At 47.1% G+C, this 20,175-nt stretch overlaps 2 protein-coding genes across 5 annotated transcripts in view; one reads left to right on the top strand and one right to left on the bottom strand.

Moving 5' to 3' along the window:
• Positions 1-2,062: 2,062 nt before the first annotated feature.
• On the bottom strand, positions 2,063-10,274 carry GTF3C4 (general transcription factor IIIC subunit 4). The gene is made up of 5 exons (XM_064393996.1): positions 9,940-10,274; positions 7,022-8,842; positions 5,817-5,947; positions 4,661-4,749; positions 2,063-4,004 (listed from the first exon to the last, which is right to left on the bottom strand). Exons 1-5 carry the CDS (start codon positions 10,240-10,242, stop codon positions 3,940-3,942), a joined length of 2,409 nt encoding a protein of 802 aa, XP_064250066.1. The 5' UTR covers positions 10,243-10,274; the 3' UTR covers positions 2,063-3,939.
• A 141-nt stretch (positions 10,275-10,415) lies between these two features.
• The window catches only part of DDX31 (DEAD-box helicase 31), a 42,955-nt gene continuing 33,195 nt past the window's right edge, over positions 10,416-20,175 (top strand). For 3 of the 4 annotated variants that reach the window (XR_010349146.1, XM_064393999.1, XM_064393997.1), the window contains exons 1-13: positions 10,655-11,024; positions 11,166-11,419; positions 11,606-11,681; positions 12,039-12,082; positions 12,429-12,499; positions 12,778-12,842; positions 13,615-13,659; positions 14,906-14,947; positions 15,717-15,781; positions 16,567-16,686; positions 16,952-17,058; positions 17,740-17,975; positions 18,319-18,495. Coding sequence is in view for 3 of the 4 variants with exons in the window: in XM_064393999.1 (XP_064250069.1) it covers positions 10,920-11,024; positions 11,166-11,419; positions 11,606-11,681; positions 12,039-12,082; positions 12,429-12,499; positions 12,778-12,842; positions 13,615-13,659; positions 14,906-14,947; positions 15,717-15,781; positions 16,567-16,686; positions 16,952-17,058; positions 17,740-17,975; positions 18,319-18,495 (1,407 nt within the window). In the remaining variant the exon portion in view is untranslated. Of the gene's footprint in view, positions 10,563-10,654; positions 11,025-11,165; positions 11,420-11,605; positions 11,682-12,038; positions 12,083-12,428; positions 12,500-12,777; positions 12,843-13,614; positions 13,660-14,905; positions 14,948-15,716; positions 15,782-16,566; positions 16,687-16,951; positions 17,059-17,739; positions 17,976-18,318; positions 18,496-20,175 lie in introns of those variants that run through there. The other variant, XM_064393998.1, reaches the window with a different exon arrangement.

Below are 20,175 nucleotides of genomic sequence, written 5' to 3'. Positions count from 1 at the left end.
TGTCCAACTGTTCCACAAAGTTTTGTGTCCACCAGCTCTGGACAGCAGATCCTTCAGTGGTGGAAGGACACTTGGACACCCCCAGGCAGGAGATCCCCTCCTCCAGCAGCACCTCTGCAGGGACTCCCTGTGGCTCTCCAAGGATTTCCCTGCTCTCACTTTTCCCTGTGAGGGAATGGAGTTGACCCCAACCTGCTCTGTGGTGAGGGCTCTGAGGAGCAGGGATGGCTCCTCCTTCTCCTCTCTCCCAAGGAATATTTATTGTCTTTATGTATGCACTGACAACCACAGTATTTCCTCTCTAGAAATACACAATAGGATTAAGAGGGTGAGGAAACACCAAAGGAAAGGGTGACTGAATGATGAAGTCCCAGAGCCATAAATGAACTGAGGTAAAAGGCAGCAATGAGGTCCCTCACCACCAATCCCAGAGCAGGGGGTGTAATTTGGAGACACAGGACTGAGTCCTTGTGACCCCAAACTTCCTTCTTAGTTCCAAGAATGGCACCTAGTACCAAGACACTGTACAATCCAGAGCTGTTCCACTTATCCATCCAACTTGGATTAGTATGATTTCTTCATCCCAGTGGAGGAGGGATTAACTCCCAGTGTGATACCAGCATGAGCAGCAAATCTTAAATGCTGTCAGGAGCTCCTCTTCAGGGAAAATGACACCTTAGCTCCGGACAAACAGGATCTCTGCCTGTTAATTCTCAGCTGCAAGTATCATAATCCATTAAAAAAAAAAGAGCAGCAGGAACCCTCAGTCTCTGCTGGAATGTTGCTCTCCCTCTGGAGATGAGGGCCCTTGAACACCCAGTGTTCACCACCAAATGGTGAAGGAGTTGACATCTTCCAACTAGTCACTTGTTTGAAGTATCCTGCAAAACTTGGGCAAAAACTTAAGGAGATAAACTCCAGTTCTGTGGGATTTGTTCTTTGAACACTTCAGTTGATGTCTCAAAACAGACTGGGCCTTGATAGATGTGTTGGTTTGAGGAGGCAGCTCTGATAATGACAAAGTAACACAAGGGTCTGGCAGCAGGTCTCGTTCTTGCTCCCCTTCCCTGTGAGGTGACAGCAAGGTTTGCTCAGGACAAGAGCAGGACCAACCCTTGCGTGCCCAGAACTGCCCCTCACAAATCTGAGGCATAAAAAGATTCCTGGAGCAGCCTCAGTGCTCGCTGGGCAGCCAAACCCACTCAGGTCAGCAGCAGGGGTTAAATGTTACTGAGTGAGGTGGGCTCTGCAATTCTGGCTAAAAATGCACTTAGGGACAAGTGCTGGTTTACACAGAAATTAAATCCAAATTCCTCTGTACCTGTTGTGAACAGGTCAGGGGGAAGAGTGAAAGCTTTTTGCTAAAGGATCTCCACTGGCAGACAAAGACAACATCGTTGGCTTTAAAAATCCATTTTCCCAGAAGTCTGAAACCAGGTTAAATAAACTGGCAATGGCAGACTGAGCATCTAGTGCCTTGAAAGACAGGGAAAATAAACATTAATGCTGCAATGTTAATGTGAGGTGTGCTAGAGCTTCTCCATGGCAAAGCATTAAAACTCAGTCCAGGGAAATTCAAGAGAACTGCCAGAAATGATCAGCAAGAACCAATCTAATCTGTTATCATGTGAACCTTTGGGTCAGCCAGGCTTAAACATTTCAGTAGGTCAGGATGGCCAAAGAAATGTTCTTTGACTTTTCTGAAAGCACTGGGACAGGGTTCTGTAGGGCTCCCTCCCCTTCTCCACAGGCAGGAGAATTTCTAAACTGGAACATTTACTGATGAGCTCTCACAGCTGCCAGGGCAAGGACTTGCAGCTTCCATTGACAAAGCCTTCTCCACCACCAGGAATAAACCCCTACTCAGCTCATAGGAAAAGGGAGGTTCTGTTCCCCCAGGCCCCACCAGCACTGGGAGTTTTGTCCCAGGTACCAGAGCTGGCCCCAAACTCACACACGTTGGGTATTGAGGTTACTCCTGGCTTTACTGGATACCAACACGAGCTACATTTCCCTTCCCTGCAGACACACTGAAGTAATTTCAATTTTCAATGCACAGCAATAAAAAACTAAATGTTTCTTTAATACAATTATGGTATCACTTCCAAGGATATTTACAAACAAGGCTAATTATTTTACAGATTAATGTGCTTCTGCTGTTTCTAGGCTACTACAGCAATGTTCTTCTCAGTCAATGCATGATCATGCTTAATGCATGAGACACTGAGCAGAAGGACAGCTGACTTCTTTAATGTTTGCTGAAAAAAAATTGCTCCAATTAAAGGTGAAGGAACATTAACAAAATATGCATAGTCATTGAATGGAGGAAACAAGCACCAATCACACAAGCACTGGTGGGAGACTGAGTGTCAGCACAATTCCATGATTTCTCAAGAGCTGTAGAGCACCTCCCACACAGTGGAAGTGTCAGGGATCACAGACAGGGAGACACCTCTGCGAGTGGTACTCTGCAGAATGGAAATACACAAACTCAGGATTATTTGACAGCAGGGATTGAAGCTAACAAGACAAACTGTACCAAGTAACCACACACATTTGGGAGGTATTATTCCTCTAACACTGCATAGGAGGTTGAAAAGGATTCTGCTCCCTGTAGGAACAGATGATAAAAAAGATGGTTTTTCTGATAGGACAATTAGAAGGCAAAATAAATTTCTGGAGTCGGCCACTTGAGATGGAGAAATTCTACCTCTCAGAAAGAGCCTGGAGTGACAGGATAAGGGGGAATGGCTCCAAAAGGGTTACATGGGATATTAGAAACAAATTCTTCCTTGTGAGGGTGGGCAGGCCCTGGCTGTGGCTGCCCCTGGATCCCTGGCAGTGCCAAGGCCAGGCTGGACAGGGCTGGGAGCAGCCTGGGACAGTGGGAGGTGTCCCTGCCATGGCAGGGGTGGAATGAGATGAGCTTTGTGGTCCCATCCAACCCAAACCGTTCTGGGATACACAAAGAGCTTCACAAAACTGTCAGCTGGGAGTGATTATTTGTGTGTCAGATTTGTATAAAACTCAGGTGCTGTATGAGGGAGACTGTCAGTTTAATTGACAGTAGTGTTAATTGGTAATGCTTTTGGTAAATGAGTTTCTCTGGAAAAGAAGATTCCTCTTGGTAGAGGGTTAAGTGAAACCAAAGGCAAATACTTTGGCAAGAGCTGGGAAGGAGTTAGAACTTAGTTCAGAAAAAGGAAGTGGGGCAAGAGAATTAAGAGCATTGGAAATTTTATATATATGTATATATATTAGTGTTTAAGCTAATTGCTATTAGTTTAATAATTATTATTATTATATTTCAAAATTATCCTTACTGATCCCAGGCAGCCAATATCACCTTTCTGACTGAAACACTGTTACAGTTCTGAGGCTGTTACTCTTCTAGACTTTCAGTGAAATTCATGTAATGGCCAAACTCACTCCTATGGCTGTAACTGGCACCTGCTCCTCTGGGCAAGGACTGGAACTATGGATTATCTGGAGAGTTCCATGTTCTACAGCAAATGCCAGGGTGGTTAAAAAGCAAAGGACAGCACTGCAAGCTGGAGCCTTCTCTGCCCACCAAGACCATTCAGGAGTGAGCTCTGCTGTTCCCATCCCACTTTTGGGAACTGACACTGGTGTCAGGCAGAAAGGACAATTCCCACTGTGCTCAACCCTCCAGTTCTTGGCAGTGTCCAGCTGCTGAGGCTTCCTTGGGTGCATTTCCAAACAGCTTTAAACTGGCTCTTCCAGGTGCATTCCTGTTTCTGGAGCATGGAATGGGCTCTGGATTTCAGGAGTTTGTAGAACCTGTGATGTTCTATGTACAGGGCAGTGGACAAGGTGTTCTCCCTCCAGCAGAGTCTGTGTTCCTGGCTCTGTATCCTCCCAGGCTGAAGGGAGCTTATGCAGTAGAGAAAATACTTTCAGTCTTGACACAGCTTTTCTCTAGAACACAGGAGAATCACAGAAGGTGCAAGGTCCCTGCAATAACCTCTTGATCCATTCAGGATCTGCAAATAAGAAAACAAGTTGTTTCAATCTGGAGGCAGAGATGAACAGAGGAATGACACCTGAGATGCACAAACTCAACAGGAATCCTGGACAGTTTGCAGGAGTGACTGAGAATTCAGTGAAATCCAACTCTGATTCTGCCCTAAAATTTCAAGTAATGCCAGATTAAATTCCACCTCAGCAGGGGACACAATTAAGGTGAAAACTCCATACTTTATCTTTACATGCTCATAGCTATATAGGAAAAAAAAAAAAAGTAAAGGATCATCATGGAACTGCAGCGTTCTCATTTTCTAAACTGAAATTAGATCCCTCACATAACACAGTCCTTGGTTCCTGTTTCTTTATCCCTCTTGCAGAACTGGATGCTGATATATTCAACTTGAATATCAAACTAACTACTGGAGCATTCCAGCACAGATTATGTGTTTACCCAGCTTTCATTAAAATGTGGATTTATACCTCAATTTCTACAATTATTAATTTGCAATTAACATGTCACTAATGCCCAGACAACGCCAGGACACTGTGAAATGCAGAGCTTCACATGGGAATTACCTAAAAGAGTAAAATCAGTGAAACAAACTCAAGCCATTTTGTAGGTAACAGTTAAAAAGCCCCAATCCTGCCTCTTTTGGCCCCAGGACCATTTTACCTTCTGGGGTTGGGTGCCGTGCAATGCTGTCGTGAAGCAAACACCTCCTGTACACCAAACTCTGGCAGGACTGGTAGGTGAGAAAGCACCTGTGAAAGACAAGCAGTTTTATCAAGAGGTTTGGGGTTTACTGTTTTATCACCTGCTCTTGTGCCCTGACTGGAGGCTGGGGTCTGTTCACAGTTTGCTTTATGAGAGTAAAGGCAGTAATGAACCACATTAAATATGAAAATTAATATTTATTAACTTCCCTAGCGTACCAAATTGCATATGGACACAAAAATGCAAGGTTAAAACTCAATATATCATTGACAAAAGAATTCTAGCATACAGTAGAGGAGGTGAAAAGCTTGAGGCCCTACTGCACAGGGAAGAACCAGGGTGTCCTTAAGGCCATGACTATTTACCAAACTAACACACAAAACCTGTTAGGCACAGCTTTTCTGTGACAAACTGGTGACACAGCTCCAGAGACAATGTCCATGTACCTCCCACAGTGGTACAGAAAGATTTCATTTTCTAAAATTTCAAATTCTAATATTTCATTTTCTAAAATTTCATTTCATTTGTCTGGCTTCTCAATGTGCCTGTTCTCAATAATTTCTTGTTAAATTGCTTTTATTTTCAAATGCTGAAGGAGCTTGAACAAACCTTCCCTCAAGTGATGTTCCAAAGGATGACTTATCCTCAATTTTCCCCTGCCTGCTTTCTCCCTGACCCCATATTCCCCCTAAAAAAAGATGCTTAAAACCATTTTATTATAAAAACATTGTCCTGCTAAGAGAACCAATCCAACCTCCAGTGCCCTGGCTTTTATGGAAGAGGACAGAAAAAACCTGCAGCATGGCTAAGATGCCTCATGCCTTTTCACTCCAGTGCTAACAGGTGGTTCAGGGAGCTCCTGAGGAATGTGTGAATGCCCAGAGGGGACGAGCTCCGGGTGCCGGAGCCATTACCTGAGCCAGATGTGGCCTGAGCCATCACCTGAGCCAGATGTGGCCATTACCTGAGCCAGATGTGGCCTGAGCCATCGCCTGAGCCAGATGTGGCCATTACCTGAGCCAGATGTGGCCATTGCCTGAGCCAGATGTGGCCTGAGCCATTACCTGAGCCAGATGTGGCCATTACCTGAGCCAGATGTGGCCTGAGCCATTACCTGAGCCAGATGTGGCCGTTGGAGCACACGGCCTGCTTGCGGTCGGTGAAGGGCAGGATCTCCTTGCACAGACTGCAGTGCTCGGGGAAGGTCTGCTTGTTCATCTTCTTCAGGATGTGCCCAATCAGCACCTGCAACACACGGGAGGCACTCAGTGACACAGCCAGGGTGGGAATGTATTTCAGGAACACCTCACTGTGGTTTCAGAGTGACACAGAATAAGCTGAATCCCAAAAAATCAAAGTGTAAGAAGTACAATGTATCCGTAAGTATTCATTTCTTCTCCTGTTCTCCTAAAGATTTCTGTCTCACACTAAAGGGATACAGACTTTAAAAACAGTAATTCCTTGCAAATTTTAAAAGTACTGAAAGAACTGATATCACATCACTGACCATAACAGCAATGCTTTCCCTCATGCCTATCATAGTGGATGTGCTAAAAAAAAATTCCTGTTCAGAAATTACCTGGATGTCTTCAGCACTCATCTGGGAGTACAATGTTTATAGCACATTTATGTGATCAAATTTGTCTGTGATATTTCAATAGATATAAACCACATCCCAGGGACCTTTAAAGTGTGACAGCAAACAGAGTAGATAAAATACAATTTAGAAGTTGCTTTTCATCGCTATAAAAAAGAAACAAGATTCTTCTAAGATAAGAAAAGCAACCTCTCAAACTTTCAATTCATATCAACTGATGCCAGAAGAACCCAGCAGTTGCCAGAGCACTTTGCTAGTGAGTTACTGATGGCCACACTTGGCTGTGATGCCAGCAGGGAGAACACCACACTACACCAGCTCTTAACATCTGCAGTGGGACTGACTAGAGGAAATACTCCTGAATTTAACTTGTGCAAAGATGATGGGTTAAATAAACTGAGTAATGAAAACAAACATCCCTCAATCAGTTCATGTTCTAAACCACTGACAGAAGCACAGTAACCCCAGTCCTCTCCCCAGTTCTCCAAAAATTCAGGCATCTTTATTCTTTATTGCACCTGATCCAAATTTCAACATCTGTATTTACATTCCCTCCTATTCCACAATACCAAGGAAGGACAATTTAAGCTGAATGCTCTACAGAATCTCACTGGCAAGGATGACATGACCACAGCTCTCCTTCCCAGACCAGCTGTATTTTCAGGAGTGGGGGCAAGGAAGTGACAGTGACACAGAATCCCCTGAGCAGTGGTGCCACTTACTCGTGCTGTCCTGTCATCGTAGCCATCATCAGACATTAGGAAGTCACAGACTCCTCTGGTGGGAATGCTGGTGTTCTCTGTAATCCACGTGTGCAGGTAAACTTCTCCCAACACCCGTTTCATGTGTTCTCGTGTCAGGTGCATTTCTACAGCCTCAATCTGTGCCTGTATTTCAAGAAGCTTTTCTACCATTGGCTCACGGCCTCCAGTGTCACCTGACTGATGGAGAGAATCCTCTGCAGTGTCATCAATGTCCACACCTTTGCCTGTGTCCCCCAGGCTCTGCTTGCTGGCTTGTTTCGAAGTTCCTTCCTCCTGATCATCTTCAGTGCTGCCCATCCCAGGGGAATCTGATATCAAGATTTTGGCATCCTCGTGTGAAGGTCTCCACGTGACCTCTGAGGGGGCTTTCTGCATCGACTGGTACAAAATCCTCAAGAGAAACAACTTAAACCTCCAGAAGTAAGTGGAACCACAGCTCTCTATCTTTTTATCCAGCGCCTCCTGTAAGAACTGAGGAATGTGCTTATCCTTCAAGATTTTCCAGCGTACAAGATCCGTCAAGTCCACTTGCCTGAAAAGGTTCTGAACGGAAGATTCCAAGAGCTGTGCAGCTGCCTCCTCAAAAGTCTTGAGGGTGACAAACTGAACTTGGTAGTTTTTGTTGACCGGGTGCAGCCCGTTGGCCATGCCCTCGGTGGTGATCACTGCCAGGTACGCCCCGCAGGGGCTGACGGCGATTCCGTGAGTCCTGACACAGCCAAACACCTCCGAGAGCTTTATCAGCTGGTGCTCAAACTTTAAAGCAACGTCTGTGAATATGGGGATGAGCTGCCTGACCTTGCCATCGCTGGAGCAGGTGTACACCGTGCCGTTCTGCTTGTCTGCAGTCATGGAGACAATGGGCAGGGAGTGCAGCCCCGTCACGTGGGAATTGTGCACGTTCAGCCCCGCTTTGGATATCAGCAGCAGGCACCAGAACACGTAAGGGCCTCTCGCGGCCACCACCAGGCTGCAGCTGCATTTCTGGTAGGGGTGGTACAGAGGGATGCATTTGATGCTGTGCACGGGCAGCTGGTCCATCTCCTGCCACAAGACCACGGGCTGCCTCAGCGTGAAGTAGCCTTTGACCGCCTTGAGGTTGACGGGGATGATCTTCACGGGGCCGTAGGCGCTGCCCACGATCAGCCCGCTCATCTTGCGGTTGCTGTGCTCGTACTCCCACCAGGACAACACGCTGGGGGAGCTTATCCCCGACTCGATGGTATTGCAGGAAGTGATGGATTCCTTGCCCAGGAAGGGCAGCTGGAACTGCCACACGGCGATGTTGCCGTTCTCGAAGAGCACGGCCAGGAGCACGCTGCCCACGTCGCGGCACTCGTTGTTGTGCTTCACCTGCTGCGTGGTGCAGATGCCCGACCACTCCATGCGCACCGGGGCCTGCATGCTGTGCCGCCGCTGGAACTCGGGGAAGTCTCCCAGCTCCCCGCAGGGAGCGTCAGCCTTGCACAGCCTGTAGCCGGCCTCCAAGAGGCGCTCGCCGTAGAGCTCGGTCAGGTCCACCAGCTGCACCCACTGCAGCCGGTTGAGGTTGGCGTGGATGCTCAGGCGGTTGTCCATGGTCAGGGCGGCCAGCAGGCACCTCCCGTTGGCGTCACAGCCCAGAGGGGACCAGCTGGAGTATTTGAAACCCCGCATGGGGGTCAGCGACTTCCCCTCGGGGTTGAACACCCGGTCCAGCATGAAGGTCTGGCTGACGGTGGGATCCACTGAGCTGGCGAATTTCTCCTTGCACTCAGCCACCTCCTTCTTTGGGCCGACCTAAAAGAGAACACAAAGAGCCTTTAAAACTATTGTACAGCTGGTTTTTTTTTTTTAGGAAGACTTTCCTGGAATGAATTCTCTCTTCAAACAGAGCATCCCCAATCACCACCACTGGTTAATTGCTGTCACTCCTAAAGACTTCAGCTTCATTAATGAATTTGCACAGTTTTGACTCTCAGCTACTGAATTTTTGTCTGCTGAATCAAAGAGCCTGCCTTCATACTTTTGTTCCTTTAAAGATACCTGGCACAATATGTAAATACTCAGTATCTCAACTCCATTCCATATTCTCAGCATTGTTTTGGAAAATAAAATCAGATTCACAACAACAAAAGTATTATTTAATAAGATATCCACCCACATCTGCCATCTTTGTGAAAAGTCAGATGTTCCCCTGAAGGCCAGAGAAATCCCTGCTGCAAAAATCCTTCAGCTTTGGTAGCAAAACAAAGGATGATTCTACTTAAAGTTGTATTGAAATGACTGTACTGGAGCTCAAGTGATTCTCAGTAAAACAGCAGAGCTTCAGAACCCCTGCACATCACTGGGATATGGTTTTCTCTCTCCTGTGCTTTTAAAATGAGAGCCTGCAGAAAGTTCTGGGCAGGGCAGGGCAGGTCCCCAGGGGGAGGATCAGAATCCCGGGATGGGTCAGGCTGGAAGGGACCACAGAGGGAGAGAGTCCAGCCCTTCCGTGGATTCTGCACAGGTAAAAAGTTCTTCTCGTGTTCAGGCGCAGCTGTTTATCAGTTTACACTCGTTTCTCTTGTCTTACTGCTCGGCACCGTGGTGAAAAACCACAGAACCATTAAAGTTGGGAAAGCCTCTGGGATCACGGAGTGCAGCCCGTGCCCCATCCCCACCTCGTCACCCGAGTGCTCCTCCAGTCGTTCCCTGAACACCTCCGAGCCCGGGGCTCCCTGGGCAGCCCATTCCGAGCCCGGGGCTCCCTGGGCCGCCCATTCCGAGCCCGGGGCTCCCTGGGCAGCCCATTCCGAGCCCGACCGCCCCTCCTGTGAGGAACCTCCCGAGTCCAACCTGCGCCTCCCCCTTCAGACATTCACACACTGAACGAGCCCGTGCCAGGCGCTCACCTTGAGCATGCAGGCGGCGGCGGGCGCGGGCACGGCGGTGCGGTGGATCACCATGTCCTGCCCGCCGCTGTGCACGTCGCTGAGCTGCTCCAGCACGGCGATGCTGCGGGCCGTGCTCACCGACACCCGGTGGTCCTCGGACCACGCCAGCGGCTCCAGCCCGCTGGCGCCGTGCTGCAGCCGCACCGCCGGCTCTCGCCGCACCGCCGTGAGCCGGAACCCGGCGCTCGCCGCCGCCGCCGCCGCCTCCTCCGCGGCCGCCTCGAGCGCCAGCGGCGGCTCCTCCCGCCCCACCGCCGCCATGTCACCGCCGCCTCACGGGCCGCGCGCACGCGCCGCCGCCGAAGCCCCCGGCGGGCCCGGCCGCGGCTGCCCCGCCGCCGCCTGCGCGCCCCGCGGGCCCCGCAGCGCGGGTTGCGGGGCGCGGAGAGCCCTCACGGAGCTCCGCAGCGCCGCGGGGTGGGCGGGCAGCCGGGTGGGCTCCGGGGTCGTGGGGAGGCTCCGCACCCGCCGCCGCGCCGCGCTCACGGGCCGGGCAGGGCGGGCGGGAGGCGGCCCCGGGGCCCTGCGGAGGAAGCGGGCGGGACATGGCGGCGGGCGTGGGGATGCGCGGCCTCGGCAGGGTACGGGCGGAGGGGAAGGGAAGGGAAGGGAAGGGAAGGGAAGGGAAGGGAAGGGAAGGGAAGGGAAGGAGCGTGGGGTCTGTGGGACACGGGACCCTGCGGGACACGGGACCGTGACCGGGCGGGGAGGCAGCGTCCCTCAAGTTGTTAAATGGAGCTTTTGGCTTCTCCCCCGCCCGAGCCGGGGCTGATCGGCTCCCCGAGCCCCGGGATCCGGCTCCTCGAGCCCCGGGAGCTGCGGGCGGACGGCGCTGCCCCGACTCGCCGCGCTCCCTCTGACGGGCGGTGCGCGGTGCTCTCCCCGCTCTGCTTCGTCTGCAGGGGCTTTAAAGTGACTCTGAGAGAGATTTTTAAAGCATGTTCCGCGCAGCCACTGGAGAAGTTGAATGGGATCCTTTAGGGCTGAGCACTCGATACGGCTTCAGGTCGCTCACGGCATTTCAGCAGTGTCAGAAGTGTCAGGTGTGGTGGTGGAACTGCTGGGGTAGGACTTGTGTAGCTGCAGAAACCAGCTCTGATTTCTTTAGTCGTGGAGTGGGGGATTCCAAAAATAAGGCTCTGATGTTTGTGTGTCACTGCTGACCGGTTTGTTTCACTTTAAAGCAATCTGGTGCTCTGAAAAGGAAGCTGCCCTCACCACATGGAAGCCCACCCGTGAAACAGAAACGTAAATTATCCTTAAACACCTTCAGGAAGGGTGCCACGGAGGCTGACAGGAGGGAGGAGGGAAGCTCATCACAAAAATCTGTTCCCAAGAAGCAGCTGACTGACAAACAGAATGAAAGCCAGAAGAACAAACCTTTCATCAAGACATCCAGCCTGTTTAAAAACAACCCAGACATTCCAGAAATTCACAGGTATTTTAGACAAATGGAGAGAAAAAAAAACCCTTTGCAGTGCCTTGAAATTCATTGTCTTGAATTCTCGCCCTTGCTTGGCAGAGCAGTTGCTTGGTAGGTGGAGTTTCATTGCTGATTATGTAGAATGCTGTTGTATCATTTGTAACCCTCCTGTTTGTTTTGGTTTTGTTTCCCCCAACTCAGAAAAGAAGTGCAGCAGGTGCAGGAAAATGTGTTCACTACAGATTCCTTCAGCCAGCTGGAGCTGCACCCACATCTGGTGAGTGGCAGGAGGGCTGCAGGCCTCAGAAACTTGGGGATTTTGGGTGGGGAGCAGGTCAGGGAGCCTTTATTCATGGTGACCTGGATACTTCACCTGATTTTGGCACTCGGGGTGTTGGTCCATGTCCTGATCTCTTCACTATTTGCAGTTGTAATAGCAAAAAACCACAGAAAATCAGCAGTGGTGTAATTCTGATTAACTAAGAAGTATTTTGAGGAGATGGGAACTTTATGGACCAGTTATGCAGGGAATAAATGTCAGTCTTGTGGGTTTTGTTCTGCCTTAGCAGTACAAGAAGTAACACAAGGAACAGTTTGACAATAAAACCTTTATTTCTCTTTATTATCTCTCTAGATCTCCACAATAAACACTGTCCTAAACATATGCAGCATGACCAGGTAAGCCAATTAATATCAAAACTTTGCAGTTTACCCCTAAAAGCCAATCACCTGTGATTATCTCATTCTATTTAATGGGTTTTGAAGGCCACAGTACCACTGTCCTGTTTGCTGTTGGATTTGTAGGGACTCCTGCACTTGAATCATGATCCCATCTGGTTTGAATTTATCACATCTGCTGCCTATCCAGTGGCTTTGCTTAGAAATCACCTCAGCTGATGTAGCTGCACAGCAGAGATGGGGAATTTGGGGTGAAGAATTTTGAGACAGTCACTGTGTGTTAAAATCTTGGAATTCCATCCTGTGTTGCATCTGCAATTCCTGCCCTGCTTTGTTTGTCACCCAGTGTTCAGAAGCAAACCATTCCTGTGCTCCTGCAAGGCAGAGATGCCCTGGTGAGATCTCAGACTGGTTCAGGTCAGTGTTGAGCTGTCACTGTCCTTCCTCAGGGTGTGTTAACTGCATTTATTTAGGTAGATCTTAGTGGGATACCACCTCTCTTTTCTAATTGCCCCTTTATTGAATTGCCTTTTAATCCTCCATTCTGTAAACTTTCTACTTAATAGAAACTTTTCCAGACTGTGATTGCAGTTTAAGAATGGTGGGGCAAATGGGGCTTTGGTTTGCTGGAGTGTTGAAATTGCCACTTTTTTTTTTTTAATGGAAAGTTTTCTTATTTTCTCCCTTCCAAAAAGGTAAAACTCTTGCCTATGGGATTCCACTTGTGCAGTCTTTGCAAGGAATGGAATCCAAAATACAGGTAGGTCCAGCAGCACTAAGCAAATTTGCTTTTGATACTAAGATTAATAAAAATAAAATCCAGCTCCTGTAGTCATTGCTGTCTCTTTTTCATACAAGCAATCCACGTTCCCCTTTATTTGTACATGTGACAGATGGGATTTCCCAGTTCTGTTGAGGTGTGGATGGTACAAGATCAATGTTAGCCACTCCCCATTGCTCCATGCTGCAGGATAAATTGGAAATGGGCTAAATTATCAGGTGTGGAGAAGGTAGAGAGCAGGAGAAATGGTCTGGCAGCCAGAAGAACTGAAAACAAAGGTTACTGCCATGTCTTTAGGTAACCTTTGGCATGGAGTGGGGTTGGGTAATGCTCCCAGTTTGGATCATACACCAGAAAATGCTGCTGCAGTTCTTGTGCATTTTATGGCAAGAGATCATCCTGACTGAAGGGTTGAAGCATTTCCAGCCCATCCTGGATTGTCACTCCTAGAGAATGTTGCTGTGCATCGAGCAGGAGAGCATCCCTGCAGCTCAGGAGCACAGGAGTGAAACAACAACATGTGTGTGCAAGAAAAAGTTGGCTTTGACTCTGAGCAGCTTTCCCAGAGGGACAAGAAGGCAGCGTAGGATTGATACATGCAAAACTTGATTTGATAAAAGCTGTGGGGCAGAAATACCCTAAAATGTCATGTACAGAGTTGCACTGAAGCTCTTCAGTGGTGGCTGGGAGCAGGTGGAGGGCTGTGCTCAGTGCTGCCTTCTCTCAGAGCCCTGCCCTTGTGTGTTTGCAGCGCAGCGACGGCCCCTACGCGCTCGTGCTCGTCCCCACCAGGGAGGTAGGTGCCTTTTCCTTTCTCCATCTGTCTGAGCACTGCTCTTTGGGGGTGTGGGTCCACCAGAGTTCCTCACATCAGAAAACACTCAGTCCTTTTACTCAGATCTTGCCCTCACAGAAAGTGTTGTCACTTTTGTTCAGTGCCAAGCAGAGCAAGAAAGGAGTTTCTCAGTTCTCATCCTGCAGTTGGAAACCTTTGTGGAGGCTGCAGAAGCTCCCTGGCTCAGTGCAGGGTTCCTGCTTCCCTCCTACAGGGGGAATGAGTAAAACCAATGAACTCAGCTTTGCAAATGTGTAGCTTTATACAAGTATTTCATTTTCAAAGCTGTTTATTCAAATCCATAAGTGAATGCTGAAGCTGAGGCCTCCAAGAGTTGGTTTCTCCATTGAACTCTTCTATTTAATTTATATTATTTGCAACTGCAAAGGCAGTGTCAGAAGAGGTTATCAACCTTTGTTATTTTTGTTTGGTATGTCAAACGATAATAACTTCCATGTGGAGAATTGATTGCAGGTATCTCATTTGGGGTCCAATATTTTATGCAGCCTGCAGTGCAATATCTCTGCTCTGTTACCTGAAAGGAGAAGGCTCTGAAGCTATTTAAATTTTTACAGCAACAACTTACTGCCTCTTTAGGATGCCATGTGAATACTAAGCATGGAGGAAACTGTGTAAGCTCATTTAAAGGGCTGCCATTGAGAGTGCTTAGGAAGATAATTTGTGATTACAATTGGTATTACTTTGTAATGGAAGCAATAACCTTCCTTGAGAAAAGAAATGCAGAAAGATCCAGTTGCACAATCACTTCATGGGTCAGGTGAGGAGCAGTGAGGGCTGCCAGAAGAGAATTGACCTATGTATTTCCTTTTCATGGTGGTTTTTTTCCCCAGAATTTCTATAATTTTCTCTTTTATTCTTCCTCTGAAGCAAAATCATCTGTGCCTGTAGCTTGTTTTCTCCCCAGGGCATTCACAGAAGCCAGCAGAAGTCTCTCTTGTCCTGAGAGCTGGCTCATGGAGCTGAGCCAGTAGAGAGGTTTTTGAGCAGGTCAAAATACAATAAAAGAGAGATTATTCAAGAGAAAAAATTAATAAGCAGCTTCTAAAAGAAAAACTAAGGATGCATTTAGAATTCTGATAAACATAACTAGATTAATTTACAGATTTTTGGGCCATAGGGATTTGTAATCCAGCTTTTTGGTCCAGAGAGACTGTCAGAGCTCATTTTCTTTTGTTGATTTCCATAGCTTGCACTCCAAAGTTTTGACACAATCCAGAAACTACTTAAGGTAAGAATTCAATGCTCTGTGTTCTTATTCCTGTAAGGAGCTAAACAACTTCAGTTCCTGTGAATTCAGCTGGAGGTTTAAGGAAATCCAGCACCTGGCAAGATGTTTGGTCCTTAAAGATAAATGTGTTTAAGTGTGTGATTTCCCTATGGCATGTTTTAAATTATTACATGAGCAATTAAGTGATTAATTATGGCACCCTAGTTGCACATGTGCTGATAAACAAGCACAGTTGATTTTCAGAGCCATTTGTTTGTAGAAATACCTTTCATTGTCTCGGGCTGAGTTATGAATGGAAACTCTGGTGGTGACAAGGACCGTTTTACTGAAACTAATACTGGACAGATGGGTTTCAGATGGGGAGCAGGACTTGGGGAACTGCTTTGCCAGCTGAATGACTGGAGAAATGAGAAGGCTTTTAAAATCATTAAATGGTAGTGCTTTCCTTGTAATTGAGGCAGAGTATCTTACCATTGGGCTAGAAGGTGTTTAAATCATTTATTTATCTGATCCATATTTCCACCCCCTCTTCATTTTTCTTTGGAATAATAGGGTACTTTCTCATTATTTATAAGTCTTATAAATTTATAAGTCTTAAAAAGAGACTTACAAGTCTTTTTTTTTTTAGTGCTGGAGCTGTGATCACATCACATGCACTCTGCTGTCAGCCCCATCCTCTCTCTTTTTTGCCAAGAAACATCATTTTTTGATTAGGCTTTGTCTTGTTATTAAGAAGAATCATTGCTGTTCTTGGTTTTCTTTTCTGTAGCCGTTTACCTGGATTGTGCCTGGAGTGCTAATGGGGGGAGAAAAGAGAAAATCAGAAAAAGCCAGGTAGGAAACCAACTTCTTAAATTGTGTTTTGGATCCTTCTGCTCTACAGACTCTTTATCTGCTGCTCTTTTTTAGCTTTTCTTACTGGGAGGGTGGATGGTGAGCTTGGATCAAGCTGTGATCCCCTGGATCTTACACAGGCACAGTGGCTGGGTCAGCAGGAAACATTCACTTCCCCCAGTTGAATTTATTTCTAAAATGTTGATGAGCCTTCTGTGAAGATGAGCTCTTGTGTCAGTATTTTTTTCCCTCTTCTGACAAACACCTGTATTTGCTTACCACCAACTGTATTTGTTATGGGGGAAATTGCTTTCTGGAGAAGAGATTTCCTGGTGTTAAAAATTCCTTTCTTTCCCCTTTTCAAGAATTGAATTGTAAGCTGGTAATCCAAAATGGAATTTTCATATCTCTCTATATAATCATACACAAAAAGAAGTTTACTCTTGACGGTAAAACAAGTACTCAATTAGAAAAGAAAACCTAGCTGGGGTGTGTTAGATTTTTTTTTATATATTATTATTTCTTTCCACCCTGTCCTTAGCACTGAGTGTGCCTCTGAGTATCAGAGTATCAGTGATGATCAAGGATAAATTTTAGCTGGGCAAAACAAATCAGTTTTTATCAGTGGGAATGTGCTGTCCCTGATTTTACTGTGACACTTTTTCCCTCTGTAGGTTCCAGTTCCTCACTCTGGGTCCTGTTCCATGCTAACCTGAATGGAGTTGTTTTTTCTTTCTTTTCTTTCTCTTCCCTGGGTTTTATTTTTTGTTTTTAAACCTGCACAGGTTAAGGAAAGGGATCAATATCCTCATCTCCACTCCTGGCCGCCTGGTTGATCACATCAGGTCCACGGAGTGCATTCATTTCCGTCGCACTCAGTGGCTGATCATTGATGAAGCAGACAGGTAAACCTCCAAGTCTTCAGATATGGAGAGTTATTACAATGCCCTCTGCATCATAATTTGCTAAACATTTATTTTAAATGATGAGAGGGTGTGATTTTAATCCATTCATGCTCAGTGGCCTCAGCCAAGCACCAGATGTCTGGGATTAGGATGAAATACCCACTTTGGACAGACTGTTGGGCAATTATTCATTGCAAAGATGTCATGCAGTATTAAGACTTTCTCCTTCCTACAGCACCTTTAACCATCTCTGGTGTTTCTGTAGGATCCTGGACCTGGGTTTTGAGAAGGATGTGGCTGTGATACTCAATGCTTTAAATGCTGAGAGAGAGACACGTCAGAATGTGCTGCTCTCAGCCACCCTCACTGAAGGTGGGTTATGGACAGATGGGGGCTCTTGTAGCTGAATAATAACTGCAGAATAGTTGGTTGAGTCTGCCTCTATTACAGCCCAGTCTGAAGCCCTTTGCAGGAGTGGAATTAATTTTCTGTTAATTTCTTTGGTTTATGGCACTTCCTTTATTCCTGGAATTTCTGTCAGTGTATGTATTTCCATGGTCTCCACATATGTCTCCCAAATTCCATAGCAAAGTCAGCATGAACCTGAAAGTTCATCTGTGTGCTTTACAAATGCAGAATTAAGGCAAAAAACTAAGCTGTTGTATGCTTTGCTCTGTACCACACAAGCTGCTGAGGCAGGAACTGAACCAGGCCTTCTGACTCCTGTATTCCTGACAGAGTGAAGATCTGCTGGGATTTTCCCACACACATTTAAAAGTAGGCCTGCCAAATGCTGTCTGTCCATAAAGACATTCATGTACTGTAAAATAGCACAGTGAGCTGTAGTGTCTTGTCCAGGTTCTGGTGGAGTCCACATCAGCCAAGCCTTAAAAAGGCTGAGGTTTGTGAGGGTGTGCTGTCAGTGACTGAGGGTGTCTCACTGGGTTCTTGCCCTCCACTCCTTTTCACTGGAACTCTGTTAGTTGGTTTTTTGTGTGAGTTCATCATCCCAGGCCAGACTGGCCTCACGTGTCTCTCATTTCTGTGGTTTAGGGGTGACACGCCTGGCTGATATCAGCTTGAACGACCCTGTCAGCATCTCCATAGCAGATGAAATCCAGAAGGTGCCTGAGCCAGCATCACAAACAGACAGGGAAGCCAGCAGTTCATTGAACTGCATGGAGCAAGAAAACTTTGCTGTTCCAGAGACACTCCAGCAGTATGTCATGATGGTGCCCAGCAAACTGAGGCTTGTCACGTTAGCAGCTTTTATCCTGCAGAAATGCAAGGTGAGACTCTGTTTGCATTTATATTACTAAGTAGCCCTTTGCCCTTTCCAGCTCCTTTATCTGTTCCTCTGTTGAGGATAGCATGGATTAGATCCAGGGCTTTGAAGTGCATCTTGAACCACAAGAGAGCTGAGGTGCTGTTGTGTCTTTCATGCTGGCAGAGAGATCCCTGTGCAGCATGTACTCATTCTTCTGTTGTGGGCTCTCTGTTTGGTGTCAGGCTCTGTAATCCTTTCCCAGATAATTGTATCTCCAGAAGTGTAAACCACCTGCATCTTTTCATGATCAGGGAATTGGGAGAGGCCTTTGGAAGTGGTCATGTGCAATTCTCTTGTTCTTGCAGTTTGAAAAGCGCCACAAGATGATCATCTTTTTCTCCAGCTGTGAACAAGTGGAATTCTACCACGAGCTCCTTGTAAAGGTCCTTTCAGGAGGGCCAGAGTCAGAACAAGCTGGACGTTCACCCCTCTCCTCTGTGAGCTTACGTTTTCTACGTCTGCACGGCAACATGGAACAGGAAGTAAGCACTCTCAAAATGTCAGGACCTGCAGTTTTACTCCTTTTTCCCTGTGATTTATTATGTGGCTATTTTGGGGAGGAGGGCAGAAGAGAGGACAGAGAGTCATTTCACCTCTAGGGGCCTCAGTCTTCCATCTGCTAAAGAGAATAAAGATATTGTCCCATTTCTGGAAAGTATCTTGGTAGCCATATCTGAAAAACACACCTGAAGAAGCAAATGTGTTATTTCAGCAGGCAGAGCAGCCATTCTCTCTTCCCAGTGGGTACACTAAACCATTTATGTCTCTGTGTTTCTCTCTCATGCAGTCAAGACGGACTTTTAATGCCAAAGAAAAACCTTTTCTAAGCCCCAAAATATTATTGCCTAATGAGTTGTCCCCATTAAATGAGGCTGGAGCAGTTTTGCTTTGGTTTTGAAGAGCAGTGTCTTGACAGACTGCTGTTTTCCCTGGGATGGAATAATAATATTGTAACAGTGATTACCCCAAAATAGTTTTGGACCTATTGGAGAGGTTGGGCCTTGCTACAGAGGGCTGAGAGGCCAGGAGGAGAATGTCAGATGAACTGTCACTGCAAAGTTTCTCACAATAGCTGAGAGACCTCCCTTGGAAGTTCAGGCCCAGATCCTGCCCTTGGTCTGTGATGGAGAGAGCTGCTGCTCTACTCTGAGCTGCACAGCAGAGATGGCAAATGAATAAAGCTCTTCTGATGAAGCAAGAGGTGAAGAGCCATTGTTTTTCTCACTCATTCCCATCCTGTGGAGACCAGAAACATGTGCTTTGCTGTCCCTGCAGTCTGGCCTTTCCTCAACCTGCCTGCCTGAGCAAGTGAGCAGGCCTGGTCTGGCCCAACTCTACCCTGACCAGCTGTTAAGCCAACAGAACACCACTAAGTAGCTGGCACCAGGGGAAGGGTTTTGCCTTTTTAGTACCCAGTGTGTAATTAGTGCTTGATGTCTTCAAATTAAGAGCATTAATGGAGCTAAATTGTGGATCCCATATGGTACTGCTGAGCACGGCTGCTGTCATTGTCAACAAGATACAGCGTGCTCTCTTCTTTAATTTTTGTCAGCAGAGGGTTCAGTGTGTCAGCAAGGCCCAAGTTTCCCTTCTTTTCTGGAACAGCACCTCTAGCTGGGAGTCAAGTGTGTAAGGTTTCTCCTCTATCATCAGTGTAACACTTAGCTCCTAGCCAGAACTCCAGGGAAAGGCTTGAAATGTGGAAATAAGGATATTTTGGAAAGCGAGCAGAAAAAGGAGTGTAGGTGCAGAGGTGGTATTGGCAAGTGAAGACCAAGTTGTGCTGAGAACTTTGATTATTGGTGCTCAGAGATAGCAAATATCATTGTGGTGTAATGTGAGTTATAGAGTCAGTTTTTGTGGTTTCATCAAGAAAAAAAACACACCCCAAAGCTGTTAGTTAAAATAATTGGAATGTGCTTGGGAAGGTTTGGGGACTGACAAAGCAGGAGGGTTTTGAGGGGAGCTGAGGGGCTGTACTGGGTTCCTGCAGTTCCCTTTAATGGCTCAGAGACTGCTGGGGGTAATTTGGGATCTGGGTGCTGTGGATGGCCCTGCCTGTGGGCCTGAGCTCATGTAAGGAGTGGGGGCTGCAGGAGCAGGGCAGAGATGGGGACAAGGCTGCTCTGACCCTGGTGGAAGGAGCAGCCTCCATCCCAATG

This window comes from Passer domesticus, chromosome 18, assembly GCF_036417665.1.
Source record: "Passer domesticus isolate bPasDom1 chromosome 18, bPasDom1.hap1, whole genome shotgun sequence".
NCBI classification, from domain to species: domain Eukaryota; kingdom Metazoa; phylum Chordata; class Aves; order Passeriformes; family Passeridae; genus Passer; species Passer domesticus.
This window is presented reverse-complemented; position numbering and strand designations above follow the sequence as displayed.